The sequence below is a fragment of the Dromiciops gliroides genome, chromosome 5 (genome assembly GCF_019393635.1).
Source record: "Dromiciops gliroides isolate mDroGli1 chromosome 5, mDroGli1.pri, whole genome shotgun sequence".
Lineage (NCBI taxonomy): Eukaryota > Metazoa > Chordata > Mammalia > Microbiotheria > Microbiotheriidae > Dromiciops > Dromiciops gliroides.
Window position 1 is genome coordinate 103,794,303 of NC_057865.1, and position 27,181 is coordinate 103,821,483.

The 27,181-nt window shown below is 41.2% G+C and overlaps 1 protein-coding gene and 1 pseudogene across 1 annotated transcript in view; both read right to left on the minus strand.

Annotated features, from left to right (window-relative positions):
- Nucleotides 1-94: 94 nt before the first annotated feature.
- AGK (acylglycerol kinase) overlaps nt 95-27,181 on the minus strand; it is a 92,600-nt gene continuing 65,513 nt past the window's right edge. Inside the window, exons 10-16 of the mRNA XM_043965806.1 lie at nt 25,179-25,258; nt 13,927-13,984; nt 11,515-11,662; nt 10,806-10,903; nt 7,358-7,428; nt 2,709-2,793; nt 95-484 (exon numbers count right to left, since the gene is read on the minus strand). Coding sequence (XP_043821741.1) covers nt 347-484; nt 2,709-2,793; nt 7,358-7,428; nt 10,806-10,903; nt 11,515-11,662; nt 13,927-13,984; nt 25,179-25,258 — 678 coding nt within the window. The 3' untranslated portion in view covers nt 95-346. The remainder of the gene's footprint in view (nt 485-2,708; nt 2,794-7,357; nt 7,429-10,805; nt 10,904-11,514; nt 11,663-13,926; nt 13,985-25,178; nt 25,259-27,181) is intronic.
- On the minus strand, nt 19,725-20,397 carry LOC122727919 (annotated as a pseudogene).

Genomic DNA, 27,181 nt, shown 5'->3' on the forward strand with positions numbered 1-27,181 from the left:
TTTCCAGTTCAACATGTGCTGTTTGGAAGTGTAAGAAACACTTTGTAAGTCAGGAAATACAACATGGGAAACCAACATCCAAGAAGGTAGACTGTTGAGACAAAAACTGAAGCATACTTTAATAGAAGCTGGCTACATGACAGGTGGTAAACAACATTCTGGGATACTCCACGTGACAGAGGGGCACTTTTCACAGGAAGAAGCCCCCACGTTAACAGGCTGCTGCTATTCAGAGTGTGGTCCCACCTCTTGCCCCAGGTGCAGTAGCAGAGCACAGTCTGATCTCCATCCAGGGCCCCCCCCACCTCTCCTCGAGAAGAGCTGACTTCTGTCCCCTTGTCCATGGTCACTGCACAGGCACCTGGAGCATCTTCTCCCTCTGTCGTGGGTCACAGAAGAACTGGAGCTTCTTGGGCAGCAGCGTCACCTCCACACGCATGGCTTCATACTCCTCGCTGTCAATGCTGAAGGACCCACCTGCTCCCTGTAGAAAAGAGGAATCCTAGAGCAGAGAACTCAAGAGCCACAGTACTAGACTGAAACAATGGCCGGCAGCACAACTGTGTTCCAAAGCCATATGAAGAAGAATGCACCTCAACACCTTGAACACATCCTAACAGGAGAATATGACCTGAAACAGAGGCAACTCCAACCAAAACTATTTCCATTAGCTGTTGGCACTGCTGCATGTGTCAAAATCACACAAGATTTCACAAGAGATGTCACAACATTGGTAAACTTTGTTCAATAACCCTTTGATTATTAATATCAAGTAAGGCATAAAATATGGAGAGATGCATCTATTTGTCACCATCATGGGGGATGGCCAGTGTAGAGTACAGATGGAAGAGGGATTCCCCATTGATACGATTCCTTTTTGCAGATGACATTATGCCAAGTGCATCAAGTCACTGTAGATCTTCCTAAATTAGATCAATTATTATTCAAAAAAATTTGTATATTCATATAGGAAAACTAAGTAGATGAGGATGACTTGTAAAAATCACGAGGTCCAGTTGGATGGTCAGTCTATACCTCTATTCCATCAGCATGCATAGTGAACAATCACTGGGGCTGGAAAGTGAACTCTACTCAGAACTGAGCAGGATAAATCAGGGGAGGGAGGGAGGGAGGGAGTAATTCCTTTGGGACACTGAGTAGTGCTTCTAATGATCCTAAGCTTCTTCCAGAAACACGGGCTCATCTTGTCAACATTGTTACGTGTGATGCTACGTGGCCAGGTATGGAAGCTTAGTTGCCTCCTAAGAATTAAAATTCAGACTCAGGCAAGGGAAACGCAGATGATAGGTTCAGTAAACTGCCACTAATTAGCAATGAAAAATCATGCAGGAATAGCAGCATAATTAATAATCATTAGATAAAACTATGACTGGAAAAGGAAATGGGCTAATCATGTCATGGGGCAGCTAGATGCTACAATAGGCTTGGAGTCAGAAGATATCTCCCTGAGTTCAGATCTGGCCACAGACACTTACTAGCTGGGTGATTCTGGGCAAGCTAGTGCTTGCCTCAGTTTCCTCATTTGTAAAATGAAGTGGAGAAGGAATGGCCAATCATTCCAGTATCTCTAACAAGAAAACCCCAAATAGGGTCACAAAGAGTTAGATACAACTGAAAAATGACAACAACAAAAATTCCATGCCAGGAGGGCTGAATTCCATTGGCATCCAGGAAGGCCCTCAGCATGTCGGATGGGCACCTGAAGGGAGAACATGGACAATTTGTATAGGATAAAGAAGGCACACATGAGTTCAAGTGTCATGTTGTAAGGACTGGTTTGAGTGAAACCACACAGAATACAGATGAAAGCTGTTTTTGCATGTGAGCAAATTTAGCAGTAGAAACGTGGTTTCAGATCTTGAGGCAAGTCCTAACCAGAAGTGGGCTAGGAAATGGATGAACTAGAAGGCTTCCAAGAGATAATGATAGAGATATATTTTGTTGTTTCCAATGGAGAATTATAATGGAAGTATATATGTGACCGCAAGTAACTGCTTTTAACATGCCACTTGGTAAAAGGGACATCTTCACTTACTAGTCAGATTTTTACTGGAGATAGCATTTTAAATTCTCATCATCTGTTGGAAGGAAAGATCAAGAAAACTTAGTTTAAGAAATAAGAATTCCCCAGGAAGCCCATGTCAAACCCTGACCTTGGAAGTGACTTTTCCTTGTACTTTTTTTTTCTTTTTAAGTGAGGCAATTGAGATTAAGTGACTTGCCCAGGGTCACACAGTTAGTAAGTGTTAAGTGTCTGAGGCCGGATTTGAACCCAGGTACTCCCGACTCCAGGGCCGGTGCTCTATCAACTGCGCCACCTAGCTGCCCCTTCCTTGTACTTTCTAAGGCAGAGAGAAGGACTTTCCATGTTGGAATCTAGGATCTCTGAAAACACCCCCATCCCAAGGAGCAATAAGAACGAGAGCCTGTGTTTGACAGAATGCTTTTCTTAACAACCACAACAACGCTGTGAAGGAAGGAGCACACACACACTATTACATCTAATGGATGAAGATATTTGGGGGGAGGGGGCGGAGGCTGGCCTTTCTGATATAGCTACTAAATGTCCGAGCTGGAATTGGAATCCAGGTCTGCCAGTTCCAATCTAGTGCTGATTCCATGATGCCATGTTGCCTCAGAAGAATTAAAAGACAGATAATGCGAGCCTGCTACCCCTAAACTCTTACCTCAGGAAGAAGCAACGTACACCGGCTGGCTTGGAGGGACTCAGAGCCTTCAGGACACACGTGAGGGTCTCTCATCTTCTGACTTCTGTTGAAGTAGGAAAAAGCAAGCTTAGAAACTGACCGAAGTAACTGTATTTAGGAATTTACAATGCAATGAAGGAGTACATTCGAGGTAGAACTAAGGCCTAAGCATACAGATGCCAAGGATAGAAAATTCTCAAACCTAACTGGCAGCTAAAGAGGGCCTATAGTGACCACTGTCTGTTTCAGACACAAACTCTCACTCAGTTCTGGAGACTTAGAGACAGAATGTGTTACCAAAGCCTACATGAGAAAACACCACACCAAGGATTAGTTCTTTAACTCAAAGTGGTACCTGACCCTGTTCACGTACTGAGCTCTTAAAAGAATCTAAAAGGAAATTCATCAACTAAATGGGAATGAAGATGTGTTATGAAAAATAAAAAGCAATAAAACAGAAAATACCACCCCCCATTTTTGACCTCTTGATATAAACCCGTTTTAGCAACACATGAATTCTGAATCAAAAGACAACTTTTACTCTAAATCAAATGTTCATCTGAAATTTGTATAGTCTTTGTAATCTACAAGTACTTTCACCTATACAATGATAATAATGCTAAATCAGATTTATATAGTGCTTTAAGATCTACAAAGCATTTTTCTTATAACAACGCCAAGAGGCGAATCATCCCAATTCCCCCATTTTATAGACAGGGTCATCACAGAGGCTGAGAGATCATATGATTTGTTCATGGTCACGCTGCCAGCAAGTGATTTCCTACCCTCCCACTTGTGCTATGACAACAGCCTCCTTTGCCAAGACGACTCTTCAATCTATCCTCCACCAAGTTCCCAAAGTGACTTTTCTTAGGCACAGATCTGACCCTGTTGCTTTTCAACAGGGAGTCAGTGCAGTGGCTCGTTAGGCTCTCCAGGGTCAAAGTCAGCTTGGTGCAGTGGAAGGAGCACGGCTATGGTGAGAGGACCTGCCTCTGGTGCCTGTCAGCCATAGAACTTTAGGGAAGTCACTTAAGTTCCCTGGGCCTGAGTTTCCTTAGCTGTAAAATGAGGGGGCTGGACTAGATCATTTCTGAGGTGTTCTTCCAGCTCTAGGGCTATGATCTTATGACCCTATGGTTGGCATTTAAAGCCCTTTGGCCGTGACACCTGGGCTTATGCTTCCCTTGAAGGATTCTACGGTGCAGCCCACACATTCTCTGCTGCTCCTCACACACGAGGTTACAGCTCTGAGGTCAGTGCCTCTCAACAGGCTGTCCCCCACTCCTGGAATGTACTCGCTTCCTCACCCAACTCTCACAAAACCTCCAATGTCCCTCCAGGCATAGCGCAGACACCAATGCCTAGGCGAGGCCTTTCCTGATTCCTCTTAGGGGCAGGGGTGTTCCCTTCAAAATCACCTTGTATTTTCTACACGCTCACATGTGTACATGTTGCCTAGAGGGCAGGGACTATTTTCACTTTTGCATTCCTCCACGCCTAGCACAGTGCTGGCTTAATAAATATTTGTGGAGCCACAATTCAAGAGAGTCTCCCAATTCCAAAATCCAGCTGTCTTTCCACTGTAGCACATAGTCTCTATAACCTTATTTGTGTTGGTTTTGTGTCCTTTCTCCCCTATTGCTAGCTTGTAAACTAGTGTGGGGCTGAGGCTGTATTGTAATTATTGTGGTATATTCCCCAGTTGCCAGCACAAAGATCTGCACACAGTCAGCACTTAATAGCCGAATGAAGGATGAGCATGAGTGAGTTACTCGATCTTTAACCCAAGGCTGCTGCTCGGTAAGATAGGTAACATCATTCCCATTGCACATATGTGAAAACCACAATTCAGAGAGTCTGACTTGCTCAAGGTCATGCAAACCGTTAAGAGGTAGAGATGGCACTCAGGCCTTCCAACTCTACTGCGTTCTCCATCGTACAAGGTTGTAATCACTCATCTTCACATGAATACAATGAAAAATTCAGTATCTGAGTCTAGCACTACACCTCAACTAAGTGGTTATTAAAGCTCCCAAATCCACTGGGCAAGTCAAAGGCACAGACATCAAAATTCTTTCAGAAATGGAGAAAAGATCATAAGAAATCTAAGTGAATTAATCCAATGTTTATTTCATAGTCTTCTAGCTATAATATTACATCTTCAAATATATGAAACCTTCACTAGATTTTTAAAAAACACCTTGAAAAAGCCAAGATCTTATTCTATCTTTTCCACTCTTGATTATTCAGATGTACTGGATGCTATTTCCCTGTGGTGAGTAAAAGCAGATATTTTGCCTAATGAGAACGACACAAAAAAAATAACTTTCACCAACCTCAAGTCTCCTTTGATATGGGGTCACTAGTCTGTGGCTATTGAACGAGACAAAGGCATCTGCAGTTGGCAGATAAGCAAGGCATTGTATGTTACATACAGCCTAGACTGAAAGCCTGGATCTCAGGGAAATCACCAAATGACTTAGTAATTCTTGGGAAGCAAATGATTTGAAACCTGAATGGTAACTATGGAGGAGATTGGGGATGAGAGGGACAACAGAAAAATGGGAGAAATCAAAAGAGGGGTCTGAAGCCAAATAAATACTGGCAGCAATCTCGAAGAGAAAAAAAGAGGAAGTGTGACGTCAGGAAAAGGAGAAATATATCCTACCAATACAGACATCATAGAAGTAACACAGTTGGAACACAAGCTCTGGTTTAGTCATCTCAGATTTCCTTGAGTACAACCCTGATGAAAAGGATTCCAATACCTCCCCCCCCCAAAACCCTTTGTTTCTCTTTTACAATATTTTTCTTTTAGCTAAGTAAAAAGCATAATCATGTTAATAATACTTCAAGATGACAAAGATACCAGCTAAGGGTAAATGATCTTTCTCCTTTAGCCCTTCTAAACTAATTTAGAATCAAGATTTTGGAGTTGTAAAGGACTTTAAGGTCTTTTAGACCCTCTCCTTCCCTATTAACTAGAAGCAGCCCAGAAAATTTAAATTCTTTTCTCAAGGTAGCAGAATGAGGAAGAAAGCTGGGTGTCCTGGTTCTTTGTCTCAAACCATTTTGTGGATTTTGAGAGGGATCCTAACAGCAATGAAGCCTTACTTCATTATGAGGGAGTGGCCAGAAAGAAGGATAACTGATTCTACAAGCTAGAAGAAAGGATCTCTCTTTACTTTACAATCATATTATAAAACATGGCCCATCAAACTCTTCTCACCTGAATAAAGTCAGATAATTCATGTTCCTTTTAAAAAATAATAAATTTAATTCATGTGTGTATGTGTGTATGTATGTATGTGTGTGTATATATATATATATATATATATACACACACACATACATACATACACACATACACACACACATTAAATCACACCTGTATCTCCTGATGGAAAAGTGGCTGGGGAGCTGGCTTCAGAATCAGGAAGACCTATGTTCAAGTCCCACCACTGACATATTGGCTGTGTGACCGTGGGCAAATCACTTAGTCTTTCAGTGACTAAGTTGCACAAAAGCTGCTGACCTGTATTTGTTCCCTCACCTGGGAGGTCCCTTTACCAATGAAATCACAGGTCTAGTCCCTATTCACCCTTTCTATAATTCTGACCTCATAGGTTTAACTGTCCTAAGTGGCTAAAATGCTCCTTTTTGGAGGAACCCAGTGTGGCACATGATTCTCTTTTCCTACCCTCTTTAAAAACCCACAAATACCACAGAATTACACCATTACAAAGATCTGCTCCTGTCCTCAAGCTGCATAAGATAAAACCTGACACAACACAATTAGCAAAGATTAATCCTGTCACTAGATGCCAGACTTAAAGAGGGGAGATTTCATCATCATTGGCCTCAGTGACAAACACTCACAATAGAAACCTTAGTATCTATCTATTCTTTAGGAAAACAAAAGGCATTTCCTACATCTAGCAGATAAAAGCAAGGCTATATCCAGGGTCTGAAGATTCTTCACTGACTGCAGGAATGGCTCTCATTTAAGTGAAGCCCTCCCAGCAGCCAAAGCCAGAGACTCACCACAGGGAAATAGCATCCAGTACATCTGAATACAGCAGTAACCATGGGGACCTAGCTGCAGATGAACGTGCCTCTCCCCTTTTTAGGCAGTAGAGGGAGCACTGAGAATGGAAACCAACCGAGTGGCAGGTGAAGCCTAGCCTGTGGCCCATGATCATGACAGCCTCTCTAGCTGCTCTCATGACCAGCAGGGCTTCCCTTCTGGCTCTCTATGCACTGTGCCTAGCACAATCCCTGGTACATAGGAGGAATTTACTAAATGCTTGACGGTCGATTGATTAAAGTCTTGGGAAAGGAAAAAGGTGAGCTGGTCATTAAGTTCTCTCACTTTCCTTGTGGGTTAAGAGAAGGCTGGTGTGAAGTGCTTGTGATCTCCTCCAAAAGAGGCCCAAAGGTGGTGGTGGAGCCACACAAGGAAGAGCAATCTGGGAAGCTGGACTAAAATCGAAGCAGAAGAAAAACAACCCCATCAGATTCCTCCTTTGAACCCTCAGACAGACCACTGGTGACTGGAGAACATTAAGAGTGTAAAACCTCACTTCCTGCACTCTGCAGACCAGCCTCTTCTCCTTTGTACTTACCCTATACTTATGAAGTCACTTTTACTGACAGTATCTGGTTCAATGCAAATGTTCATGAAATCTTCTGTGCCCTGAGAAAGAGAGTTCAGAAAACTCTTATTAGTGTTTCCAACACATCAGCTAATGAGATTCAGTAAGGCTTTCCTAAATGCTGAATGTGGGGAAGGCCTCCTTGCTAGGTGAGGGAGGAAGATTCGTTTAGGCAGGACCTATTGCCTGCTCTCATGGCTCTCACAGGCTGGCAGGAGGAGGCTCACGCTCTACAGCCCAAGATGTGCTCACGACTTCCGGTAAGGGACCCTGATCTTCACTTCTGTTTTCTTGTTTCCTAAGCCAAAACAGTTCAGAGATATTCCTGGCAGGTGCCAATCACTAAAAATAATAATCAGTGATCACATTCTTGTAATTCCTGGTCCCATGTGTGGAAATGTATTTCAGATTCTCCATTCTTATTGATGCCACCACAAGCTGTACAATATAAATCCCCTAATGGGTTCACCTTGTGCAGGTCTCGGTCTCGGGGTCTCTGTCTCTGTCTCTGTCTCTCTCTCACCTGCTGGTGATGGAAGTCTACTGCTCCAAGAAACAATTCCAGTCAATAGCACATAGGGTTTGCACCCAGGCCTATGGCCTAATTTATTCTGGTGGTGGTTGTTGGAGTGACCCTCAGTTTATTTCCTGCTTCCTTACACGAAATTAGTTGGGAGATATTGAAGAGGACTATCACTTAAAATATGGCATGAATAACAACAATAATTTATACGGCCCTTTAAAGGTTTGCAAAGTGCTTTACATAAAGCACTTTTACCTCATTTGAGCCTCCCAAGAACTCTCTAATATAGATATGATTATTATTACCATTTTACAGATGAAGAAACTAAGGCTTGCTACAGCTAAAATTCTAGCTAGTCTGTCTAAAATATCTAATGAGTGGTCGCCAATAAATTATAAGCTTTAGTAAGAGTTAGACTTTTAAGCATTTATTAAGGAGAATAAGAATTTGATAAAGAGAGAAAAAAAGGCCTAGATTCCTCTATCTATTAAAGGGGGAGTGCATTTCTAGCTCCCTTCTCCACCAGAGTCCAAAGGAAAGAGTGAGAATCAGAGCGCCAGCTCCCCCTTCCTCCTCCCACCAGCAAACGTCACTTCCTGACGCCAAAGAAAAGCTGCATGGCCTTGCCCTCAAAGACCTTCCTTTCATGGCAGAACTTTTCTACAGTAAGTCTCCAGCAGGTGGCATCAATCAATCGTTACACTTAGATTAAATGACTTGTTCAGGGTAATGCAGCTCTTAAGTGTCTGAACTCGGGTTTTCTTGACTCCAAGTCCCGCACTGTAACCATGATTCCATGTATCTGCCATTTCAAGTACCTGTGAGTTTGTCAGTTTGGGAATTCCCTCCACCAATACAGATTGTAATCTGTTTACAACTTTGATAGTTGCCTTAAGTTCAGAGAAGTGACCTACTCATACTTATATAGGAACATAGGTCACATGGGATTTCAACCCAAGTCTCCCTGACTCACAGCACAGTACTGCCCACTAGTGTACATTCTCTCTCTTCCATTAAGAAAAAAAAAAACCACAAAAACCAATAACCCAGTAATTACTTTATTCCTTTTCTGGGTGGGAATAGCCAAAAGCAAAGAAGCAAGGGCCACAGAGATATACTAGAGCGTAACAAAACCAGTAACCCGAGAGAGAGAGAGAGAGAGAGAGAGAGACAGACAGACAGACAGACAGACAGACAGACAGACAGACAGACATGCAATCTATTTGACTAGGGCACACATGGGTGTCTCTTGTTGGTGCTGTGATCTCTAAATTCTAGATCTATTTGCTTTTTATACTGGCCCTTCATACCTTAACTTGCTGTCTATGAACTCTACTCCTTGTCTGTTTGACCTAAAATATCCAGCTGATCTATTCAATCCCATTTGCTCCTGTGGAACACAACTTCATGCTCATCTAACCTATAAAGCCAGTGTATTCGTACATAAATCAGACTCCTAGTCTTGATTTTTCCTGAACAGCCTTATTCTGGTAGGCCTGATTGCTTGGGGCTAGCAGCAGCTCTGATAAAGAATGGGTGGGTCTCAAAGTAGAAGATGGCTCTGCCAGGAATGACAAGACTGGGGGACATTTGGAATCACCAGTGATTCCTCTTCACTCAGCAGCTTTGAGACTGTGATATTATATGGCAGATTTAGGCCAATATCACTGATCTTCTCAATGGTAACATAATCTGTCCAAAATGGTAACATGGGCAAATGCAAAAGTCAGAGAGCATCCGCTCCTTGAGAGGCTAAGAGAAAGGTGACAAACAGAACTAAGGAAAAGTTTAAAACTTTAAGCGGCAGGGGCAGCTAGGTGGCACAGTGGATAAAGCACTGGCCCTGGATTCAGGAGGACTTCAAATCTGGTCTCAGACACTGTGTGACCCTGGGCAAGTCACTTAAACCTCACTGCCCCACCCAAAAAAAAAAAAAAGAAATAGGAAAATTTTCTACTCTTCCCAACTTTTCTAACACTGGTAACCTTATATAAGAACTGTTATTCATATGAATGAATAAATGAAAGTTTATTTAGTTTGTTTTTAAACTCAACAAAAGTGTATAACTCTTTAGAATGTTATCTTGATCATGCTTTTTCTCCTCTTTGTCAGCACCTGGCAATTTGTGGAAGGGTTAACTAGTTTGTGACTTCACTGATTTTTACAAGTAATATACAATGCAAATATCATCCATCACATCTAGTGATACAGGATATGCTTCTTCTATTAGTTCACTACTGTAAAAAGTCTAAGGCACTTTAATATTCATCTTAGAACTCTCTGATCAGTGATTTTTAACATGCAATCTAAGTCATTGGGCTGGATCAAAATGTAAATCACATAAAACTATGTGTTAAAATTTATACTGACAAGAGTGAATGGATGGGGCTGATAATCTACAGGGCTTTGTGCCCTGTCAATGTGGCAGAAAAGCTGAAGACTGCCCTAAGCCAATGCTTGCAGGGTCAGAATTCTTTACTAGAGCCAAGAGGCTTTAAAACAAAAATCCTCCCCAGTCATATGAGGTACCACAGTGTGGTAGGAAGATAACTGGAGTAAAAATTGGGTGATTTGGATCCAAATCAGAGGCTTCAGAAGAAACTTCACCTCGTTGGGCCTCAGCTTTGTCATCTAAAAGAGTGAAAAGGCTAAACTCCACATTACCTAAGGTTTCTCCCAGCTCTGACACTCTATGATTCCATGTCTCTGGTCTCATCCCTCACTGGCATGGCATCACCCCCTTCACACACCCCTCACCCCATCCTAACCCTTCTATCTTTATCCTTTCACTCAATGACATGGTACAAACCAAAACGCTGAGTTGTAGAAAGCCCAAGTAACCGTGCTGCCTTACTTAAGGACACAAAATACTGATTTATAATATGACCCTCTTACCATCAGGTCAGGTTGACTGTTCCGTGTTGTGATGGATAATTCAAGGGTGGACAGCTGCACTTCTTTCCAGACCTCTGGCTCTACCTTCTGAGAGTTGGCTGTGTGAATCCATTAGGCACAGGTCATTACTTCCATTAGTGTTCCACTACTACCAATGCAAAATAAATGACTGGGGCCGTCAGCTGCTCAGCTCCACTTCATTCGGCCTGCCTAGTCTTTCTTTTTCCGCTCTACCTTTGCTTTATTTACTGCACACCTCACTTATACACAGAGGAGAGGGAGAGTCAGAGTCATGGTGGAAGGTCCATGAAGGAAACATTCCAACAAAGAGCAGCAGCAAAAGGAATAAAGAAGAAGGGCCCATTCTTTGCCACAACTCCCCCCCAGAAGTTCTTACTGTCATCCCTTGGGGTTAGGGGTTAGCGTGCTGCCATGTAACGAATACAGCTAAGGAGAGAAGAACTCAGACCAATTTGTTTGGCAGTTTGAGTCCTGTGCTGATCAGAAGCAGAGGATGAACCAAACGACCTCTGAGTAATGTTGCTATATTTACCTCTGGAATGTATGCTCCTCAAGAGAAGGGACTATTTGTATCCCCTACACCCACTAGAGTGCCTGATACATAGGAGGCACATAATAAATGCTGATTGATGGATTAGGGAAGCTGGTTGAGGGAGGTTATCTCAGTCCTCTAGATAACATCTCTCACCATCCTGCGAACGTGTCCAGTATGAGGCAAGTCTTCGGAATATCCTCTTGTATAAAGCAGGCCTGGGAGGCTTCTCTTCTGGTTCACTGGGTGGCCTCTCAGTGGGTCCCACGTATGAGATGGAAGCCTGATGTGTCTGAGGCCACTCCTAGATTGACATAAAGATTTAAAAAATGTTACTAATGACAACTCCTGGAAGATCTTAGGCAGTGAAATAGGTTTCTAATACATAGATAAACAAATTCTAACAACCTCCTTTTCTTCCCTATGAATTTGTGGTCCAAAAAAGGATTTGGGGACTGAATGCCTAGAGCTGATTTCTCAAAGAGGTTTAAGGAATCTTTCCTTCAAACCAAGACTGAATGCCAGTCTTTCCTTTCAGGACAGGGAAAACTGTGAGGATAACACACCGAGACGACAGAACTATACGTTTGTGAAGTGCATCATTCCATAACAAATTCAATTCACATATACAGATGCTAATGAAAACAAAAAGTACTGTTACATCATGGATTACTTAATTGAAAGACAAAGATACTAACATTCTGCTTCGAAATCCATAATCAGGTTCTCTCTGGATTCATTTGTCTCAGAAATTGGCTCCTCCCCATTGAACTTCTGAGCTCAGCAGTGCTGAGGGGGATGTGTGTGTGTGTGTGTGTGTGTGTTTATCTGTACAGCCTGTAAATAGGAATGTAATACTATGTTCTAATATGGAAAACAAAGGTCCTAAAAGAGTCATTTGCAGTTCCAGAGTTGGAGGGTGTCTCAGGCAAAGACATCTGTTTCATTCCCAGGGACAGAATTGGACCTGTGATTTCAGTGCTAGCGAATAAGGAAATTCCCTGACAATAAAACTTCTTTTACAATGCAGGTAGGCACTTTGCAAAGGTTAAAGTCAGAGAGATGTCTGAGCACTGGGGAGGGTGGGTGGGTGGGGGTGTTTGGTGACTTACTGCTACCAAAATCTCATATTCCAGATTACCCTTTGTGGCCTTAAATCCTAAAGCTTTCTTTCTTTTCTTCACATAAAATAGCCTCTTAACCCTACCTCTTCTTCTTCTTCTTTTTTAAAAATTTTGTTGTTGTTGTTGTTTTTTTTTTTGCGGGGCAATAGGGGTTAAGTGACTTTCCCAGGGTCACACAGCTAGTAAGTGTCAAGTGTCTGACGCCGGATTTGAACTCAGAAACTCCCGAATCCAGGGCCGGTGCTTTATCCACTGCACCACCTAGCTGCCCCCAACCCTACCTCTTCTACATGAAGCAATTTCTTCTTCTTCTTCTTTTTTAATTTTAGTGAGGCAATTGGGGTTAAGTGACTTGCCCAGGGCCACACAGCTATAAGTGTTAAGTGTCTGAGACCGGATTTGAACTCAGGTACTCCTGACTCCAGGGCCGGTGCTCTATCCATAAAGCAATTTCTTTCTTTTCTTTTTTTTTGCAGGGCAATGAGGGTTAAGTGAGTTGCCCAGAGTCACACAGCTAGTAACTGTCAAGTGTCTGAGGCCGGATCTGAACTCAGGTCCTCCTGAATCCAGGGCGGGTGCTTTATCCACTGTGCCACCTGGCTGCCCCATGAAGCAATTTCTTAATCTTAATGTATCATGGTTCCTTTTGTTGAAATTTGTAGATCCCTTCCCAGAGTGTTTTAAAATACATAAATAAAATACATAGGATTAAAAAGAAAACGAATTATACTGAAATAGGGTTTCATTGATATGAAATACAGTAATATATATATTTTTAAAGTTCATAAATCCTAGGTTAAAAGCCCGCAATATAAAGCCTTATGTAACTATCTCTTAAGAAAGGTATCTGTTTTTACCCAGACCCTTCATACATCAACCCACAGAATGCACTAATCCTTTTGCTTATACATAATATATATGTGTGTGTGTGTGTGTATAAAATATGCTTATTCCAATTTGCGATCTGTTCACAATACAGAGATGCACATCTAAATACAAATTCAAACAAATCTGCCTAGATACATATACCCACAGATAGATTCATACACGTATGTTAATACAAACACATTTTTCCAGATATATAGATATCTACACACACACACACACACACACACACACACACACACACACACACACACACACACACACAGGTTAGTCAGTATACTTACTATTTGCACAATAGCAGAGAAGAAATGAATAGTGTTAGAAGGGTACACGGGACAACTTATCAACAAGAAGATTATTAATGTGGGTGTCTCGTGTGTATTTCCTGTTTTGGAGAAGCAGTCTCATATATATGCAGTTGCTCTACAAAATGAGATGAAAGATGTCCCATTCATCCCCATTTCCCTTTTCTACTAGAAACAAAATGAGAAATGTATACAACATATAAAAATGCAATGTTCTTCTAATGATAATTTTCCACGTTTTGCAGTTTACTTGCCTTAAGAGTACTAAAAAAGTGAGCAGCTTTGGTTTTTAATGGTCCAAGATACCAGTACCTGAAAAAGATCAAGATGAAATTCTGATGAGAACATATGATTAGCCACATTTCCAAACATCCTATCTATCTGATCTGTACCATTCACAACATAAATGTACATATTTGTACCCTTAGTGAGAAAACCACCAGGCTACAGTGATAAGATGAACACACACAGACTTAAGGTCAGAAAAATGACTGTGTCAGTATAAAAAAAAAGCTTCTTTTCCTGGTGTCTATGTGCAAATACAGATACTTCTACATGAAGAGAGATCAGGTTCAGGAGGAAAATCTTTTGTGGAGGATTAATGGGAGGACATGGGCAAGAGTGGCACAGAATGAAAAGGCTTGGAGGGGCTGTGAAGTGAGCCATTAGAAGTTTGAGGAGAAGACACATCCACTGAAGCACAATGGAGAAGGTTGTGGTGTCTCTGTACGGTACTAATGTGCTGGCATGGGAAACTGAGCTACAGTATAAAAATGGTACGTAAGCAGCAAACCGTTACATGATGCAATGCAGGGGAGATGTGGCCAGCAACAAGACTTGAGGGGCTCTGGGGAGAGGCAGCCAGCATTAGAGTTTAGAGGCTCCCAAGGTAGATCCTTATCTTAAAGTTCATAAATAACTGACTGCTCACTGTACACTATCTGCCCTTGATGCAACTCAACAGACACTTACTGAGCTTCTAAGAATGCCCAGAATTGTGCCAACTGCTGAGGGACACAAGAGAAATATGTGACTTGATCTCTGAACCTGAGGGAACTTATAATCACCTCAGGGAGATACCATCCATAAAAGAACAGAGAACAACACTGGCAAGTATGTGATTATGGGAGAACTCCAGGCACACTGGTTGCAGTAGCCAGTGTCCTGTGTCTCATTCTCACCTCTTATTGGAACCAAAAGACTGTTACTAAAGGTGGAGGAGTTCGGAGTCCTGGGAAAGTCCTCTTCCCTATTTGATCCCACAGGCAGATTTCTTTGATTTAAGTGAGATCAGCTATACTCAGACAATAACACCCTTATTCATCTCCAATAGCTAAGAATACACATTTTCCCCAATAAGTATTTTTTTTGTATAACCAACAGTGTTTTAGGAATAAGTATCTTTTCTTTGTTTCATAGAATGTTACTTTGAATAATATTTAACTTATGAAAGCTGCCCTAAAAATCTGTGTATAAAGAGACTCTTATGTCATGCTCAAAGTAGACTGCCATCCCTCTTAGAATCTGCCCTGGCCAGCTAGAAGAAATGGCTACTTGTTTCCTTACTGCTATTATTCGACCCTGACCCAGACTGGTAAACGACAACCCTTTGGGGGTCCCTACAAAATTCCACTACATAACAAAGCACTAAAATGAATATAATCTCATGCCTAAATACATAGCACAAATATCAAGTGCTAAGGATTTCAAGAAGGGAAGGGTAATGCAAACTTCAAGTTATTGGGCAAGGAGAGGCCTAGAGTATGGGAGGAGAGTTGCTCAGAGACCATTACAGCCAGGGGCGAGAGCATGAGAAAAGGTTAGAAATAAGCAAGGCTTCTGACAGATACTAAAGCCAGAGACTAGTATACAAGTTCAGTGTGGCTAACAATGAAATACCTCCATATGCAAGGCACAGCACTAAATCCTCACAAAAAGGACTTGCCCTTAAGAAGTTTATAGTCCATTGAGGAATAATAAGAGATAAGATCAGGCAAGTAGGATAGGGCCAGATCATGGGAGAGTCTTTAATGCCACCTCCAGTTCAAAGCCAGAAAGAGAAGTTATGACCTGATCCATTTGGGAATGGAAAGCTATTCAACTTCTTAATCAGAGATGATCCCCACTGATAAGAAAGCATGGACCTTCCCTCGATTCCTCAACAGGGAAGCTCCCCGGGTTATATAGTTCACTTTTTACAAGAATTCTATTTCTTCAACTGCAAAACAGGTCAACTTTTCCCATTTCCCTGCTGAGGTGTCCAATCTCTAAACCACCAGGTCCCTTCACATTCCAATGGCTGTGACTTAGCACAGTGCTATTCTTCAGCAGGCTTTCCATTGCACAATCAGTTGGTGGATGGTCCCATTTAAGGTGTTAAACTGGACACCAAGCAGCGTCCTAAGGGGCACTGATCAGACAGCCGTCACCAGCCCAGTCTGGAGGACATTTCTTTTTCTTTTTCTTTTTTTAAGTGAGGCAATTGGGGTTAAGCGACTTGCCTAGGGTCACACAGCTAGTAAGTGTTAGGTTTGAGGAGGAATTTGAACTCAGGTACTCCTGACTCCAGGGCCCATGCTCTATCTACTGCGCCACCTAGCTGCAGCTGGAGGACATTTCTATCAGTGCTGAACTGTACCTGCACAGCGCTGCACCGTTTGCCCACTCAGACATTTCCCCCAAAAGGCCGCCAACAAGTTTTCTATGTAGTGAGTTATTGACATTTGGTTATGTATTAAACAGAAGGTTTTGTAAAATAAAAAAATAAAACAAATCCAAAACTGTAGCACAGGGGCAAATGGAAGGATATTGATGTAGGAGGCAAAAAGGGGTTAACAGAAAAACTCAAGATCCAAGCTCTAATCCAGATATTAGCTCTCTTCTTCATTAATATAAGTTCGGGCCTGGCTTCTCGCATACCCACAGTAATCAGTACCCATAACAAGATCATAACAAGAACATAAGGGGCCAGGTCAAAAAGACCGTAACAATAAAAAAGATATACTGAAAGGTTATAGAAAACAAAAACTAGAAATAAATGAAAAATGAGACATGTGCAGAAAAGGCCAAATTTGTCCCCAGATTTACCTTATGACTATAAACCCCCAAAACACACTTCTATGGAAAAAGGCACCCGCCTAGAGGGTTGGCTTAGGACCCCAGGAACTCCAAATTAGGATAGGCCCTCCCCATACCTCCCTAAGGTGGAGATTATTATAATGAGACTAATAATCAATTTATCCATACTATAAATATAACTGTATTTTTTTTCCTAATTCGAGAGATACCTTTCCACTTTTCTGGTTCTCTCCCTGTGTTCACCCACAGTATTGCAATAAAACTTGGGAAACTGAGTCACTGAGTCTTGTAATTCTTTTTTTTTTTTTGAGTCCTGTAATTCTTTTGGGATAACTCACGATCAATTTGACCCTAATTCCATCCCACATCAGATATGATACATATACAAAGATGATGTGCAGAACATAGCAATGTTTCCATCACTAAATAGGGTAAGCACCAACAAAATACTTTGCTGTGACAGACTTTATGACTACAAGTAGAAGAGGTACAAATATAGAGTTCATTATTCAGTTCAATTCAACAGATATTGTTAAGCACCTACCAAGTGCAAATCCACTCTGCAACGACAAAATAACCAAACAGCCCTGCCCTGAAGGAATTTATAGGCCAAGAGGAGAAAGGAGATATAATGACAAGGAGGGAGCCAGATAAGCAAAAACAAAAACCAAAGTTATTTTGGGAAGGAAGAGGCACTAATACCTGGGGGAGGGAGATCTCAGAGAGCCTCCTACAGCAGCTAGTCTGCCTTGAAGGAAGTAGAGGTGAGGAAGGAAAATGTTCCAGGCATGACAGACTGTCTGTTCAATGTCAGACATAAGAGATGAAGTGTTGAGCAAGGAGAAGTGCAAGCTAGTTTGCTCAAAGTGTGGTATGTGTGAGGGGCAGTGATGGGAAGCCACTCTAGAGAGAGGCGTAGGAGGGGGATTGTGAAGGGCTTTCAATGCCAAATAGGGGAGCTGACAGCTGATCCTAACGGCCATAAAAACCTCCCAAAGCCTCCCACTGTAGACAGCTCTGTGCTTTAAAAGTACCAATCTGGCTGTAAGTATAGAAAGAGAAAAGATGATGGTTTAGGACACAGATCTTAGGTATGCCTAAGCAAAGGTGGTAGGAGCTAACAATAAGTCAGCAAAGAAGACTGAGAGGGAGTGGTCAGACAAGTAGAGGAAGAATCAGAATAAAGTACCATCTCTAAAACTCAAAAAGGAGAAAATATGCAGAAGAAAGAGATGCCAACCATGTCAAATGCTGTGGAGATCATGAATGATGAGAACTGAAGAGAGACTATAAGAATTAGCAGTTAATTAATAAAATGTTTAACTAGGGAGCGAGCAGTTTCATTGAGTGGTATAGTTGGAAGCCTAGCCTAATTGTGAGGGATGGAGAAATGAATGAGAGGTGAGAAAAAGGAAGTGAGTGCAGACAGATGTTTCTATGAATTTAGCTATAAAAAGGAAAAAAAAAAAGATATAGGAGCAATGCTTGAGAGAGAAGCAGGGTCAGGTAAAAAGTTTTGGTTTTTTCCCCTTCAAGTATTAGGGAGAGACATGTTTGTAGGCAAGTAATGAATTTGGACAGACTGCAGATGGGAGAATGCTGAGAAAACCTATTCCCCAAGAGTGTGAGGAGATAGGCTTAGAAGCATAAGGAGAAATGTTGACCAAATCAACTTCCTCCTCAGAAACTAGCTGAAAGGAAAAGAGAAGAGTAAGTGAAAACAAGTTTTGAGGTGCAGGATTTGAGGAGGAGAGGGAGTTTATGAGGGGTGCTTTCTTTTTTCTCAGTAAACATGGCAGGAGATAATGATGAAGGATAGGAACAGCTACTGTGGAGAGTATGAAAGTCAGTCAAAGAAAACTGTTAGTACTTTGCTATAGTGAAAATCATTTTGAGATTAGACCAATTTGTAATGAAGTGGGTCAGCAGTCAGTTCGTTTTCTCTAAAAATGTTCAGCAACCACGAGTTAGAATGTAGAAGGCAGATAGTGGGAATAAGCCAGGTTTGGGACTGGCTAGAGGAAAATGCCAATGGGACAGAAAGGGAAGAGATGCAGAGACAGCTAATGATATAGGGATGACTGAGTCAAGCACACAGTCAAGATTGTGAAGAAAAGGAAGGAAAGCTAGAGCAGGGCTGAGAGGCTGGGAGTATGGGGAGTGGGAAAGAGACTAAGTTACAGTGACAACGAAGGCTAGACTTAGGAGGCAGAAGGAAAGATGAAAAGATTGGTTATGACTGGAGAGAGAAATTCCAGTTATGGAATTATGAGGGATCAAGGGTATGGCTATCCTTGCAAGTACTAAGACAGAGTGAAGGTAAAAGTTCACAGGGGTTCAGGAGAGTGATTAATTGGGAGGCCCAAGTACTTGAGGGGAGAAAGACAAGCATGTTGAAGTATCCAAGTAAAATGGCAGGGGTTGGAAAGAAAGGGAAACGGAAGAACATACAGAACCTCAGAAAACCTGTGAGAAGGAAATGTACTGGTTCATAACAAAGGATGTAGTAAACCTCAAAGGAAGCGAGTTCTGTGTGATGGTGGCAAAGGGGCAGTCTGCAAGTGAAAAACGAGGGAGTAGGGTAGGCATGAGAGAGGCATGAGAGAAAAACCACAGCTCTGGAGAGGATATGTTAGGCAAGGCTACAATGCTGATTTCTGAGGAGCCTGCAGTCCCCCACCCTCCTTACCTGTGCTACTAGCGCTCAGACTCCCCCATTAAGACTTTAAGGCTATCCTTTGTTTTTTCTCTCTAAATTAACTCTACCATCTGATCAGTTACCAAGTCTTGTCAATTCCACCTCTACAATCTTTTTATTTTTTGCCTTTTCCTCCACTTATTTCATACTCCCACCATACCAACCACATTAGTGACTTCTTAATTTAAACTAAAAACCATTAGGGGGGTTCTGGAAAAGTGTGTGTGTCCTGAGGGGAGGCAGAAGGGGAATGGTGTCACAGCCCAAGGAAACAAGTCAGCATTTGGTCTTGACAGGGCTCTTGGAGTTGCTGGCTGCCTGAAGCTGCAGGTGATAGGCCATAGGGTGGATCTTGAAGCCATAGAGCCTGGGCACAAATTGGTTGGCAGGCCGTTTGGGCCTGTACTCAGGATGTACCTTGAAGAGCATGTGGGAAAAGCCAGTGCCAAGGTAAGCACCGTCTATGTGGTGGTGCCTGGACGACTTGGGGGTGTAAACATCCATGCACTTGGGGCAGTCCAGCTTCACCATGGCCTCACCTGATACGTCTGACAGTCCAATGGGCAATGGGCAATGGGCAACATGGGCTGGTTTTCACAATATACAAGGGGACAATAGCCAAAGTCTCCCTGCTGGTATTTTTCTAACATCGGAGCGATGCCACAGTTTGTGAGGATGTAGTGGGCATGAATCAGTCCTTACAGCATCTCTGCTGCCTGCTCGATCAGGTCCCTCTGGTTGGGGTTGTCCTCCAACTCCTCAGCAGCTTCCAAGTCGGGGATCATGTCAAGTGCCTGCCTATAGTGGGGGACTGTTCATTGAGCCTTTTGAGGTTGAACTTGTCTTGGAAACAGTCTTCATCCACCTCGCAGAAGAATTCATTGCCACGAAGCCCACAGAGCCATGAGATCCATGATGCTTCCTCAGAGCTACTCATCTTTGCGTCAGCTGCCGAGCCGGGGCTGGGGAGGGAGAGGGGAAGTTGCTCCGAGGGACAGCAGCAGCAGCAGCAGCAGAGCCAAGCAGCGATGGCCGTGGACCTGACCTCAGCAGGCGAAGCAGTCGGGGAATAGGAAATAGAGGCCCACCTCTACAATCTTTTTTTTTTTTTTTGTGGGGCAATGAGGGTTAAGTGACTTGCCCAGGGTCACACAGCTAGTAAGTGTCAAGTGTCTGAGGCCGGATTTGAACTCAGGTACTCCTGAATCCAGGGCTGGTGCTTATCCACTGCGCCACCTGGCCGCCCCCCCACCTCTACAATCTTAAGCAAATCTGTCCCCTCTTTTTGGGTCCTGCGGCCACAACCTTAGGACAACTACCTGGATCCTTGCAATAACCTGATAACAAGTCTTCCCACCTTTGCTCTTTCCCTGCTGTGTCTTTCACATCAATGCGAGAATAAATTTTCTTAGTAGTAAGATCTAAAATAAACCCACACAAATCAGTCTTTATGTATATTATTAATAAAACCTGGCAAGATGATACTAGAAAAAAACCTATTCAAAATAAATATGGTAACTATAAACTACTACAAAGTAACTTTATTCGGACTATATGAAGTATCTGGGAGCCTACCTATCAACACACTTGGGGCATATGACCACATCAATACAATGCTTTTTACCAAAATAAGGAAGAAAATATTAAATAATTGGACAAATATTAATTGCTCTTAGTTGAACTGTGCCAGTATGATAAAAACAATGATTACTGCCTAAATTAATTTACAAAGTTAGTGTCATACCAATTAAATTACCAAGGGATTACAGACAAAATAATAAAATTCACATGGAGCAACAAAAGGTTAAGAATATTATAGGAAATATTTTTTTAAAGTAGGAGTGGGGGGAACCTGGCAACATCAGATCTCAAACCATACAATTAAGAAGTAATCATCGGGGCAGCTAGGTGGCACAGTGGATAGAGCACGGCCCTGGAGTCAGGAGTATCTGAGTTCAAATCCGGCCTCAGCCACTTAACACTTACTGGCTGAGTGACCCTGGGCAAGTCACTTAACCCCAATTGCATCACTAAAAAAAAAAAAAAGTAATCATCAAGAGATTTAGTCCTTGTTAAAAAATATAAAAAATTGATCAGTGGAAGAGACCAGATAGCAAATAATACCTAAAAAACAATTGAATATAGTGTTTGATAAAGTTAGGGATACTAATAAGTACTAGGGTAAGTATTGTCTTTATAAGAAAAATTGCTTGAAAAACAAGAAAGAATTCTAGAATAAATTAGGTTTAAATCTATAGTTCTAACCCTGGGGTCTGTGAATTTGTTTTAAAAATCTGTTTGATAAGGGGCAGCTAGGTGGCGCAGTGGATAAAGCACTGGTCCTGGATTCAGGAGGACCTGAGTTCAAATTTGACCTCAGACACTTGACACTTACTAGCTGTGTGACCCTGGGCAAGTCACTTAACCCTTACTGCCCTGCCAAAAAAAAAAAAAAAAAATCTGTTTGATAGCTATGTTTCAATAAAACTCATTTCATTTGTAATCCTATGTATTTTATTCTATGCGTTTAAAAACATTATTCTGACAAGGGGTCCAGAGGCTTCACCAGACTGCCCAAGAAGTTGCCAACACACACAAAAAGTTAAGAACTCCTGCTTTGGATAACTACATTATGCCATAAACCATGATAAATTACAAATGGATAAATGATAAAAAGATAAGACCATCTCATTAAAAAAATTAGAGGACAAAGGAAGGAGATATGTTTTCTAACTGTGGCTGGGAGGTATGAAGGAGTAAAATTCTTACCTAAATAAGAGAGAGAGATGATAATAAAAGACAAAGTGAATAAATGTGATTACGAAGATAAACAGGAGCAGAGTGAGTTGGCAATATTACAAGTGGGAGAAAAAAGGGAAGATGTTTACATTTTATTCATTGATGTTAAACTGCAAAGAGTTACTAAATAAGTTTAGGAGGCTATACTGATGTTTAATATTGTTTTCAATAAAACATTTAATTTTTAAAATATTAAAAAAGAATAAGCTTTCACTCGGGTAGATTTGGTCATGTCACTCATCTCTTTCAAAAAAACTTTTGTGGCAACGTTATTGCACCATGAGAAATAACAAAAGGAATGGTTAAACGAAATTGGAAAAATAGGAACTTATGTACAATAAAGTCTACAAAACCAAGAAAACAATTTATACAGTAATATAATATTATAAAGAAAAACAAATACGAAGGGCTTATGATAACTCTGATAACTGCAGTAGTCAACTATGATTTCAGAAGACTTAAGAAGTATAAAACCCACACCTCCTGAAGGTGTGGTGATGTATTCTGGGTGTAGAATGATGTGTGTGTCTTTGTGTGCACACGGGTGTATGCACGCACATTTTTAATCTATGTATATAGATGTGGAGGCAAATGTGTGGATTTGCATTGTTTCAGTGATAATTTATGATGTGGATAATATTTTTCTTTTTTTTCCAAAGGGAAAGTTTGGAAGAGAGAACTAGGGATAGACATGTAAAAAAAAGAAAAAAAAAAAGGAAAGAGGCTCACTGAAACATTTTTTTTTAAATACATACACAAAAAAGAAAAGAAGTTTATAAGGAAACAGACTTCTTTGGAAATGACATATTGAATAATCATATATTTAAACAGCACACTCTATGTAAAGATTCTCAGTTTCAGATATAACCTTCTTATTCTGTTTGGCTTTATTTAGTATTTAGAGAAATGTTCCTTTTTGGTTGGTATACATTACATTCAGAATAAAAAAATAAACTAAAAAAAATCTTCAGTGGATCCCTACTACCTAGTAAATAAAATCCATACTTCTCTGTTACTTGGTTTTAAGACCCTCCACATTTTGGCATCAAGTCTTCATTTCCCCACCTTATCTCATATTATCCTTATGACTGAACCAGCAAAATTAAGACTACTCTGTTTCCTAAAAACACTTCCCACTTTCATGCCTTTCCTAATGTTCTTTCCTCGGCTTGGAATTTTTGGTTCCTGAAAAATACTTGGGGGTAGCTAGGTGGTGCAGTGGATAAAGTACCAACCCTGGATTCTGGAGGACCTGAGTTCAAATCTGACCTCAGACAATTGACACTTACTAGCTGTGTGACCCTGGGCAAGTCACTTAACCCTCATTGCCCCTCCCCCCATACTCATTTAAAGGCCAGTTCAAACTTGACTTCTTCCATGAAGCCTTCCTCAATCACCTGATCAGTAACACTACAATCTGTAGGACCTTCTATATTTTGAGATTTTCATGCAAATGTCTCATCCCCTTACTATATTATAATCCATATGATGGCTGGCCCAAGAACTGAACATAATGCTCTCAAGTAGCAGATACTTAGTAAATGTTTATTGATTCACTAACTGCAACAATTCCACAGTCCCTGACAATGAGATATCCAGAAATGAATTTATTTTTCTTTTTTGTTTGTTTGTTTGTTTTTGCGGGGCAATGGGGTTAAGTGACTTGCCCAGGGTCACACAGCTAGTAAGTGTCAAGTGTCTGAGGTCACATTTGAACTCAGGTCCTCCTGAATCCAGGTCCGGTGCTTTATCCACTGTACCACCTAGCTGCCCCATGAATTTATTTTTCTATGGGAGATCTGTGATACTCCGAGTTTATTTCTATAACATGACCAAACAATTCCCTCTTTCCTTATCCTCCAGGTGAGGATCCCTTGCTCTCCCAGTGCAACTGTCATGGGGTGTGGAGCACCCCAGAAGTTCTCTGGGGCACACCAAGGAATCTTCTCCTTGAGAAACTAAACCAGAGGACAGATAACGCCTAGAGAGATAAGCTGAACCAAATTGGACTGAGCTAGCTTCGGATTCCTACCCTTCATTCTGGTCTCCCTTACCCTGGGGAGGTAAGTTTGGGTGTGGCTTCGGCCTTTGTGTTCTGAAGAGGGATCTGTAGCCACCCCTCACCCAATTCCTTTAGTCACTACCAGTGGGGGATGGTCCTCTCTCACTAAAGGAACTTTTCATGGGCAGATGGTCCACCCCCATCAGGCCTCTATAAAAGTACTTTCCAGTCTCCTGTTCAAGGAGATTTGGTACCTCTGAGCTATGTGCTTTATGCCAAATCTCCCCATGAAAAGTCCAAGGATTTCTTTCATGGTTTCCCTCCCCTCACGCTTACCTTCCCTTGTTCCTCAATAAACTACCACCTTATTCTAACTAAGTTTTGTGTGCAAGAGGGTGTAATTCTTTAAAGAGGAATTCCCAAGAACTCTAACCCCAACCCATACCCCATTTCCCCACTATATCACAACAAAGAGGGTGCTTCCTTGTTTTGGAGAAGCCCTCCCATCCATCAGTATAGAAACAAGACCTATGAAGTACTTCCCTTGTGCAATCAGATCATGCAGATACCACGATCGTGGCTCCAAAATGACATACTCTTACCCTCAGAAGGCCTGTATTTAAACAGTGAACCTACTGCCTTCCTCAAACACCATCAACACAGTGTTAATGAGATGAGAAGCTCTCCTAAACCTCTTTGCAGCAAGGATGGCCAGCCTCCACAAAAATAACCTCTAAGTCAACAATTCAAACAAAACTCAACTTAGAAGTCTGCCAGAGAGGGTAAAAAAAAAAAAAGCCATAAACGAATACAATCAAATGAATAGAATCATTTAAAACAAACAAACTATGATCTTATCACTTAAAAACTCTAATAAGTAGAATACAATGAAAGAAAAACCACATATTTATAAAATAATACTACTTTACTTGCTAACTTTGACTTCTGCATCTCTGTAGGATCCCCATCTGAGGCCAGATAATGCAAACACAGGTTGTTCCTTTTCTCCCTGGAAGTTAAGTAAACACATGAAATGAAAATGATTCCAACAAATGCAATCATACTAATGTAATTTAAATTTTTTAACAGTCATTTTTTTCTAAATTCTCTCTCCCTCCTGCCCCCCTACCACTCATTGAGAGGGAAAGCAATATGACACCCATTATACATGTAAAATAATGCAAAACATATTTCCATGTTAGCCATAACATAATTTTTCTACATTAGTATACAGGAAGTATTCTTGATTTAAAAGAAAGTAACAAAAATATGAAAACCCTTTTTAAATATTAAAGAAACAAGACAGATTACTTTTGGCACAAAGGACATGACCCTCAAAACTGCTGCTTAAGTCATAGTTTTAAAAAGGGCCAATCCTTGGTCATTCTACCCCAGGGATCAGCTGACAACAATATGTTGCTACTTTCAGGCTCTAAAGCAAAAATGGTTTTATAATACTTATTAGTTTATGTACTACCTAGGAATTGAGCTTATCATAGTTTCTTTTCCCTCATCTACCTTTTACAAGGACAAGTTGATTTGAGCCTGCCATCTTTATCAGTCCAGGAATTTCATAATGGAATCAGAGCACTGGCCCCATAAAGTATCTTGGGAAGACTGTCCATGATGACAGACCTGTTAGTGTTGGTGGCACACCTGTAGTTTACTGTATTTCCATGTTCTTAGAATATTTTTTGGGGGTGGTGAGGGGTCTCTGCAGGTGTCCATAATTCCTGACAGGTTTTGAAAGGGGTTTTTGCACTTTCTGTGCGACATGATACACAACCTCCAATCTATTATGAAGATCAAGGAAGGTAGTAGTAAGTTGTATAAAAGGTCGCCAACCCAGAATGCTTTACGGAAGAAGAAGAAGGATGAACTCTGGAAGAGTGGCCAGGAATGATTCATCTTCAGAGAAAATAAACCCTAAATAACTAAGATTTTTCCAAAGAAAAAATCCCTACCAGTAACTATGATAGTAGAGAGTAAGGTCAAGTCATTAAGTAGCTACTATCAGACTAAATTGAAATTCTCAACAAAAAGATAAATCTAAGCAATAACCAACTTGGAAAGGATGGTGAAAGGGGCAGTTAATCACTTTACATTGATAATTGAAAATATCCAGAGCTGTTGTCATGGTCAACCTGTTGCTAAACAGGTTTTGAGTTTTATACAGTTTTCCACCTCATTCAAAGCAGAAGAGCTAAAATTTGCTGACTAGCTGGAATGGCTCTTTTGGATACTAGCAGGCCCAATAGATCATAACAGAAGAGGCAGAACCATCAGCATAGACTGTTTTTGTTCCTGTCCCAATATAAATATATGTATGGTGGCCCATATTTCATCTTTAGATGTATATGATAATTTCCCAGGAAGGAAAGATTAGGGGAGCACTTGGGAAGATTATGCCTTGGAAGATACTGTGTAGGACAGAAATTTAGAAGGTCTTAAGAAAAGTATAATTGCAGAAGAAAAGTCATATATGAGAGTCATCTAATAGGGGTTTTAATTTGAGGAGACCTTTGGAGACAGGAGAAATTAAGTATGAACAATCAACAAGGTTTCTTCTCCCTAAGGACATAGAAAAACAATAGTGACATAAACCTTGATGAAATGAACCTTTGGTCTAGAAACATTTAGTAATCAAAGACAAATGATAGGGATTAAACCCTACAGAAAGACTATAGATGGGTCCAAGGCTGTAGAAATACCATTTTTATATATGCCACAAGTGGTTTTCAGGCTAAGTTTCACAATTTGCTTTTGGATATTTTATTATTTGGTTTTGCAGGGCAATGAGGGTTAAGTGATTTGCCTAAGGTCACACAGCTAGTAAGTGCCAAGTGTCTGAGACTGGATTTGAACTTGGGTTCTTCTGAATCCCCAGGGCTGGTGCTTTATCCACTGCGCCACCTAGCTGCCCCCTGGGTAT